The sequence below is a fragment of the Diorhabda sublineata genome, chromosome 10, assembly GCF_026230105.1.
Source record: "Diorhabda sublineata isolate icDioSubl1.1 chromosome 10, icDioSubl1.1, whole genome shotgun sequence".
NCBI lineage: Eukaryota > Metazoa > Arthropoda > Insecta > Coleoptera > Chrysomelidae > Diorhabda > Diorhabda sublineata.
Window position 1 is genome coordinate 9,879,137 of NC_079483.1, and position 9,339 is coordinate 9,888,475.

General features: G+C 32.8%; 1 protein-coding gene across 1 annotated transcript; it reads right to left on the reverse strand.

Moving 5' to 3' along the window:
* On the reverse strand, window positions 1-6,664 carry LOC130449333 (uncharacterized). Its single transcript, XM_056787084.1, has 9 exons — window positions 6,483-6,664; window positions 6,298-6,428; window positions 5,951-6,137; window positions 5,683-5,902; window positions 5,339-5,574; window positions 4,989-5,273; window positions 3,724-3,937; window positions 3,425-3,623; window positions 1-1,953 (listed from the first exon to the last, which is right to left on the reverse strand). The coding sequence occupies exons 2-9, from the start codon at window positions 6,412-6,414 to the stop codon at window positions 1,792-1,794; spliced, it is 1,620 nt and encodes a 539-aa protein (XP_056643062.1). The 5' UTR covers window positions 6,415-6,428; window positions 6,483-6,664; the 3' UTR covers window positions 1-1,791.
* Between the last annotated feature and the right edge of the window lie 2,675 nt (window positions 6,665-9,339).

Consider the following 9,339-nt stretch of genomic DNA (forward strand, 5'->3'; position numbering starts at 1 on the left):
TAGAAGTTTCAAGTTTTTATTATATTTTATATTCACATATTTTAAAAAATTATTTCCATCGATTTGAGAAGAAAAAAGAAATAGGGAACTTATTTGGAGAAACAGGAGAAAGAGGAAAATAACAGAATCCGGAATAAAGTGACTGGGACAAACTGTATAACAACCACATATTATTGAAACAAATCATTTGGATTCGTTTTAAGAAATAAAACAAAATAGGAAATTTGTTCTAGGAATTAAAACAGATCAAAATAACAAGATCTGAAAGAATACAATGACTTAGAAGGAAAAAAAATATGTATTTTAATATCTTTTTGAAAAAACTTCATTTCCATTGATTCAAGAGCAAAATAGGAATAGGGTTAGTGCAAAATAATGAAATGTATAAGAATAAAGTAACTGAGAGTCTTTAGAATATCAAAAAAATTATGAGACAGAGCAAGCAAATGTATTTGTACATATTTTTGAGAAAAAAACTTCCTTGCCGTTGATGTAAGAGCGAAAAATTGATGGGAAATTTATATGGGAAAGCAGAAGAGAGTGAAATAACAGAATTTGAAAGAATAAAGTGACTGGGACAGACTTTATAACGACAAAAAAATTATCATTGAACAAGCAGAAAGTATTTTTGTATATTTTTATACATCACCATATTATATACATCACACCACCAATTTTAAGAGTTTAAATAAAATAGGGAATTTATTCTGAGAAGTAGACCAGAGCAAAATAATGAACCGATTGAGACAAACTTTGCCACGGTACACGGTCTTAGCAATTGTCATCCAACTGGCAACTAACTTCTTAATATCGTCAGACCAACATGTTGGTGGACGTCTTCTACTTCTAAGGACATTTTCTCTCAGTCTCCATTCAATAATTCCTTTGTTTCACTGATTGCCTGTTCTTCTGTGAACATGGCCAGTCCTAGTTCCATTTTAAGTAATTTGCCTAATGTTATATCTGTCACTATATCCCTCAGAAATAAACCTAGCATCCCATGAGGGGTTGGTTATATTCCATGAGCGTTTCGATTGCTTTCAAACTTTAAAACGACACAAAACAGGCAGAATACATTTATAAATAATTTTAAAAAACATCATTTCCATTTATTTTAAGAATAAAAACGAAATAGGGAAAGGGAATTTATTTGAAGAATCAGAACACAGCAAAAGAATAAAGGAACTGGGAGAGATTTAAGAACAACAAAAAAAATATGAGACACAGAACAGACAGGAAAAATTGAAAAACAGAGACCATGGAGTCGATTAGTGGATTAAATACAAGCAATTTTCAACTACAGGTTACAAAAAGAGTCCAGGGATAGAGAAGCATTGAGTAATCAGTACACAAAGAAAATTTAGAGCACAAATGTACTATGTCCATTTAATAATTACATGAAAAACAGGTTGAAGAATGTAATGTTTTTACAAACAATAAAATGATTAATTATCAAAGTTATACAAGTATCAAAACTTTATTTCGATTTTTGCAAAAGTAATCCGAAACGGACATATCCAAAGTGGTCCAGGTGTACCCCCAAGATCTGAATTTTTGACGGGTTGGGAATATGGTGTGAATGTATTCACTAATTCTGTTAATAAGTTTTTTGAAATTTGTTTAATAGAAAAAAAGTTTGGGAATTTCTGCTCTTAGGTATCGATAATCTGAAGAGATAGAGAACTAAATAAACCAGGATGACAAATGGTTAGGTAAATACGGTATGTTCAAATGATGAAAATTTGAGAAATACAGGAATCGAGGAACGAAGGAGTTGGTTGTAGTATCATACTAAGTGGGTTTGGGAAAATATCTACTGATGCTTTTTTCTGTAGAAGGATCATCAGTATCGCTATCATCTTGAGGTTCTTGAGATTCCGGTAAACGTATGAACGGTAGATGTTCACTACCACTCCACATCGAATAAAGATTTGCGTGAAGTCGAATAGCCTCCTGAAAAAAGAAATATAAATAAGAACAATGTATACATGTTTATCATTATAATCATTTATCATTTTTTTTTAAATTAAATGATAAATTGAATGAAATAATTATATGAAAACTTGTAAATAGAGAAAAATTAACTGAAAATTGGGAAGAAATTATCAAAAAATTGGAAGAATATAGCAAAGAGTATGGAGTTATCTGAATCAACAAGATATAAATAATTATTTTTATTATTTATAAAAATTTCACGATTCAAGGGGCATTCCATTTCTATAAATATGTAAATTTGGCCTTTTTAATCGTCAACGCATCATTGATTATCATTTTTTATTATTAAAAATCAAATGAAAATACAATTGGATTCATTGAATGGAGCATAATGGAAAATCCTAGAAAATAAATGGAAACTTCTAAATAGAATGGAAAGAAACTTAATAATTAGGAAAATTTTTTTAAATTGACTTCAAAAGAACTAGAAAAAAATTTATGAAAACTGTTGGAGAAAAATGGAGCAATGAAAATGTTTTGCTATTAAATCAAATTTTGATAGAAACAATAAAAATGAACTGAAATTGAAGTTTAAATTAGATTATTAGGTGAATACGACAGACGGAATAAAATAGACAAATAAAACTAATTAAAATTTATAGAAAAATAAAGAACAAATGAAAATATGATGCGAGGAAAGCAAAAAAAAACTAAAAGATAGACATAACTATAAAAAAGATAAAACTAAAGAAATGGTTACAAAAAAAACCAAAAATATATAACTATCCTTATATTCTCATCTTTTCTTCAAAAAATTGAAGAAAAGTACACAACTGAAAAAAAATCAATATTAACTAAAATCGACGAGAAACTTACAGAAAAATAAGTTAATATTGCATAATAATGATTAAAAACAAATAAAAACATCAATTATTTCGGAAAAGATAAGAATCGAACGAAATCATGATTCAAAAGTAGAGAAAAAAGCGAAAAGTATAAAAATTGTATAAACTCGTCCACTTACATAGACCGTAAAGTCGGACCTGTTCGATTATGTTAGACGATATTGAAATTTGGCGGATACGCCGGTTATAAAGCGACATTCTTTTGTGTAGTCTTTATAAGCTATTTACATTATGTTGTGACTGTTTTTATAGAGACAATTTCTTAGGTCTGTTTGTTTGTGTAATTCTAGATTTCGAATGATCTAGAAATCCGTTAGGTATAAATGAGCGTTAGTTTAAACCAATCCAAAAATAACTAGAAAAAAACTAACATTAACTGTAATTGTAAAAATAATAATTGAAAACGAATGACAACTTCAAAAAACCAATTAAACGAATTTAAAAAATATAAAAAGCAATCAAAATAGTTATTTTAAAAAAAATCCCACTTTTATACATACCTACCTATGATAATTGAATTAACATTAAGTTAAACTCTGAAAGCAATAAAAATAAGATTAGTTGGGTACATAAAAATGTCTTACAGTGCCACTAGCTTCACTGGCGGATCCCCTTTCTGAAGAACTTGTAGTTGATCGACTGTGAATCGACAGACATGAAGAGGAATCAGTTGAGGAGCTACTTTTTCTTGAAGTTAATGGTAAACCCGATGGAAAAATATCACAATGCTCAGTCACCGACATACCGCTTGAATGTGGTACGTCGATAGATTGCCAGTTACCCCTAGAAAAACAAAAAATTATATGAATATGATAAAATTTATGAAATTGGTGTTTATCATGGTAAAAGTCAAATTTTTAGATTAAAATAAGAAAATTTTTACCTTTGGGATGCTGGTCCAGGATACATCAGTCTACGGTGCATTCTTTCCTCGTGCGTTTCTCCCCAATGAGGCATATAATGTTGTCCAGATGTTTGTGGTATTGAACATCTAGCAGGACGACAAGACAACAAATGTATGGCTTCGGCCAAACCTTCAGTACCAGGAAGTATACCTGGACCCCCAGACGAAGCTTGGGATAATGGGGGTACAGTTTCTGTGTATAACAAAAAAATATATACTGAACACAATATTTACTACCACTAAAACAATTGTCTGACATGTGTTTCGCTCTCCAAGTTATCATCCTCAGAAACTTAAAGTGATTTCTAGCCTCTACACAATTTAATTATTGCTAGGGGTGATTTATTACTTGAAAATAATTTATGTACACAGTGTATTCTCTGCCTTGGAATTCTGAAAATTAAATTTGAGGTTGATGGTTAAAATTTTGATTTAAATCATATCACTGGTCAAGAATGAGATGAAATGGATTGTCAATAGTTTTAGAAGAATGGAATAAGCAGAAAAAAGTGAAAACCAGGTAATTTTGTTCTTATATTCTAATAGTAATTACTCTTTTAACACAGTTTAATTTGATAGCCACCTATTGATATAACAAGAGGTCAAAGACAACCTGAATTTAGTCAATTGAACTACTTTAAATTGATTCGGATTATTAACCAACATAAAGCAAATTTTTCTTCAAAGGAAATAGCTCTACTTTTAAATATAAGTGGTACTACCATTGTATGTCGATGAAAAGATTGGAAAGTGGTTTGACAGCCACCTAATAACATGCCAAGAGGTCAAAGACAACCTGAGTATAGTCAATAGGAGCAGTACTATCATTGTATTACCTTGAGGATATTGAAAAGATGCTTGAAAGCCACCTAATGATATGCCCAAAGGTGGAAGACGACCTGAATGTAGTCAATTGAGTTACTTTAGAAGCATTCGGATTATTGGCCAATATTGAGCAGATTTTTCTTCAAAATAAATAGCTTTACTTTCAAATAGGAATGGTACTACTATTGTATGCTGTTGAGAAGATTGAAAAGTGGTTTGACAGCCACCTAATGACTTGCCAAGGGGTCAAAGATAACCTGAGTATAGTCATAGCACAACAAGGTCAGTAAAAAAAGTTCTTCAAGCTGTAATTATACAAAATTTTAAAATCATTATATCATTTGTGTGCAATATTTTTGTTCAAGTATCAATTATACCTTAATAAACAAGAAATTTGTTTCGAATATAGTTTAGATTACCTGGAGTAGTACTTCTGCTTTTTTCTTGAGGGTACCCAGATGGGGCGGCTAATTTCGATGGTAGATATCTCTGTTGACCAGCTTCTCCCCATGCCGTATCCCAAGGCATCGACCAACGTCGTCTCTGTTCGTCTCCGCTGTCTCCATAAGATTCGATAACACCAGCTTCCGACCAGCGACGTTGACAATTCAAAGGAAAAAGTGGAAAGTGAAGAGGGGATCGAGAACCCCGACCCGGGAAAGGAGATTTCATTGTATGCAAAGGACCTGGTATAGGAAAAGGACCTAATAAGAAAATAAATAATGAAGTAACTACCATAGTCAAGATATAATTTGTAAACAAAATTCACCTCGCAATGTCTCCAAAGGCCCTATAGTTTTGCTTGTACCTTCTCCGAAAGCATGAATGGGACTTTGTCCTCTATGAATACCTTCTGCGTGTGGAGAATGTTCTCTAGTGTCTGAATGGGGGCTTCTTTGTCTTGGAACTTCGCTTTTTGACATTTCGTGACTTTTGGGACTGTCTGTACAAAGTTCTGTTGGTAAATGGGGACTTGAACGTTGTGAAGATGACTCTTGTAATACCCTGTGTAATTTATTATTGTGAATAGTAGATATTCATTTAAACAACAATCATATTTTTAAGGGTTAGTTATATGAATTCTAGATAATTTTTTTTCTTAAATGTATTAACCTGTTAAAACATTGTTGAAGTGCAGCTAAGCTGCATTCTGAGCTATGAATCCCACCGGGGGCAGTTTGACACAACGGGCACATAGCCATGGACCCAAAATTTTCACAGCCAGCAATGGAAAACTGATATTGGAGATTGACAAAAGCGAGCAAATTTTCAGTTATGATCTGTTGATTGTGCTCCTGTTGCCTTTGAGCGTCTCCTTCGGTAAATGTCTCACCTAAAATACATAGATGCATACATTTGAGTTTAGAATAAAATCACTTACCAATACTCATGTCCTGCATGGCATTAGCAATGTGAGTTTTTACATTATTACTAGCAATTACAGTCGATTTAGATAGCTCTTCCCAGCTAGTCTGGCATTGTAGAGCAAAAGGAATGTTCTGCATTTGAGACAGATTTGTTAGAGATTGAGATAGGCGCAAACCAGCTGCGCACATACTATTCAACATCTAGAAAAAATGATAATATATACCATTTTTGTTTGCACGATAATTTTTGAATGGATTGTGTGCAAATAAAAGTTACAAGCAAAAGAAAAATGGAGACATAAATAATCATCTCTAAGACAGGACACTTACATAAAATATATAAAAATGTGCCAATACGTACCTGTAAATAATGAATCCAACTATTAAGGCAATCTGCAGCTGCTACCTTCAAAGCATTTGGACTTAGCTGTTGAGCTTCATCTTGTTTCTTATCTTTTTCAGCTTCTCCTTGTTCCATGTTAATAAATTGATCTAATAAAGGAAAATTCAAAAGTCTCTGTAAGATCATAGTTTTGATTGACTTACCTAGAATAAATATCGATGATTAGAATATGTTATACCATTTCGTCAATTAAACTTAGTTTTAAATTAAAAACAAATTCATTGTATAATAAGTAATCCATTTCAATGTTTTTCGTTTATTTGTTTGTAAATAAAGATATAAACAATCCCACCCTACCCTACTGACAGTTGCCGACTAAACTGACATATGACATGTCGCTTGACAATGAAAAAAGGGGAATAATATTAGTCCAGGAAGTGAATCATAAATTTCTAAGCAGTAACTGCCAATTTCATAACTAATTTCCACGGGACTACAGTAGACGATGTAGATGTCAGCCACTCTGAGTACCAGGTCTCTCGTAGACCTTTTCTGTTGTGCTCAGTATCCTCAAAATCCTCTGAGTAATAATTTTTTTAACTAATCAAAATGCACTTTTTAAAATGCATTTTAAATGCACTAATGCAATTTTCATTTCTAGTACATAGTTTTTGTTGACAAAGTTTCCTAAGGCTCTCCCAAATCGAATACACTTTGTAGCGTTTTGATCCTTCTTACCGCTTACAAACTCTTACATTTTTCCTTTTTTGTTTTTACTTCCTCGACTATATTATAAAATTGTCTACGATAAAAAATGAGGTACCTAGAAACAAAAACCTCCAAGTCCATATTTTTTCGAAGTTGAGTGATATTATTTCTTATAACTTTTTTCATGATGAAATCAGTACAACTGTTATTTTGTAACATATCCCGCCACATCCTAGTATATTATGAGATCAGAGTTGAGGTTTCATTTCAAAATCAATCATATTTATATACGTGGATGATCCCAGATGTATCTGACCTCACCTATAGATGGCGGTAGTTGCTTGAAAATACCACTGTATTAAAATACACACTATCTATACAGTATATGTTTCAAGTGTAGAGATTCCACGTTGTTTAGTATTTGTTTGGCAACTATCAATAGTGAAAGCTTTGAGTGAATTTGTAAACATGGAAAAAATAGGTCATCGTTACGTGATGTAAAAGAAAATCCACAAAGCGGAAAAGCTGTGCGCAAGATGGGTACCGCGTTTGCAATCAAAACTATGGACTGAAAAGGGAGAACCGGCTCCAAAGAAGCCAAAACCGGTCCGTCTATACGCCACGGTCCACTATATCCGTTATTGCAATGGCCAAAATTAACGAATTAAAGTTTGAATTGCACCATCATGCACCCTATTAGACAGATTTAGCCTCCTCGGATCATTTTCGGTTCGCAGACACGAAAAAATTGCTTGGTGGTCAAAAATTTGCCTACAATGAAGAGGTGATATCAAAGTGTGAAGTGATATCGAGCTAAAAGTAAGTTACGTTGAAAAATAAATATATTTTTTTCCAAAATTGTTTTCTTTGTTTGGCCAGATACTTCTGGGACCATCCTTGTATCACAGTTTAATCACAGGTGACGTATTTTATACGAAAGTTTTCAGTCAACCCTCGTATCTATCGATTTTATTCCCCAAATTCGAGGTGATTACAGAAACAAACCGTCGAATAATGAACATCGAACATCATCGATGAACTAGAACTAGCAGAAATATCAAAATCAAAAAGACAGAGATGCTAACAAACGACGACGAAAGAGATAATGGATTGCGGCATGATCCTGACCTACATTCAATAACCAATTACTCACCGGTGCTGGAACAGGAATATGTTGCCCGGCGGAAATGGTTAAATAGGGTGGGGAGAACGCTGAAAGGGAACAGGAAAACAGCTCGTGACCGTAACCTACTTTCTGCTTTTGCAAATCCGTCGCCCGGCATCAAATTATTTATTAACGGGTATATCGAAAACAAACTTTAGAATGAAAAAGTGACTTTCAAGCGCTCGAAAATTGCTCTCGGTGGATTTGTTACAATCGAACAACTTTTTAGAAGTTCAATTAAACTTTGTCAATTATGGAATAATGTCTGCGGTATTAGAAACACGTCAATTCATTATTTTTTTTTTTGCAATTTTATCGTAATTCATTATAAATTATAATAATTTTAAAAATAGGTAAACTGATTCCTTATCTTCAAAAAATTTGGAGAAGAATATAAAAAAATTGATTATAGAAGTTTGTTGAAAATTACTGGAGTGAAAAAATTAAGCTTAAATTAAATTTTATATGGTATAAAAATGAAATTTTTTAAATCAATTGAAATATAAAGGGTTTTCCAATAAGAGGTGTTATTTTGAACAGCCCGCTATTTCGGTAAATGTCACTTTTGAAGCTGTCATTTTTTGACATTTGACAAGTAGAAACTACGCCATTAATGAAAATGGAACGATACACGCTTCAACAACGCATTGAAATTATTAAAATTCACTATAAAAATGGTGAAAGTTTGGCAGAGACGGTTCGTAAAACTAAAACATTTTTGGGTCGACGTGAAGCACCTTGTCGGACCGCAATATAGAAATTGGTGGAAAAATCTGAGTTGATGGGACAATTTAGTGATGTGAAGAATAAAACCCGTGCACGTCGCTCAAAAACAACCGAGAATATTGCTGCTGTAGCCCAAAGTGTTGAAGAAAACCCAGGTTTGTCCATTCCTAGTCGTTCTTTGGAATTAGTCATTCCACAAACGTCATTACACCGTATTTTACATAAAGACTTGGGTCTTAAGGACTATAAAGTTCAGTTAACACAAGAACTCAAGCCGGTCGATCATCAACAACGTCATGTCTTTGCTGATCGGGTCCTTGAAATGTATGAAAATGATCCGGAATTTCATCGAGAAATCATTTTAACTGATGAGGCCCATTTCCACCTTGGTGGTTACGTCAATAAACAAAATTGTCGAATCTGGGGCTCGGAAAACCCAAGAGTTATTGTTGAAAATCCTC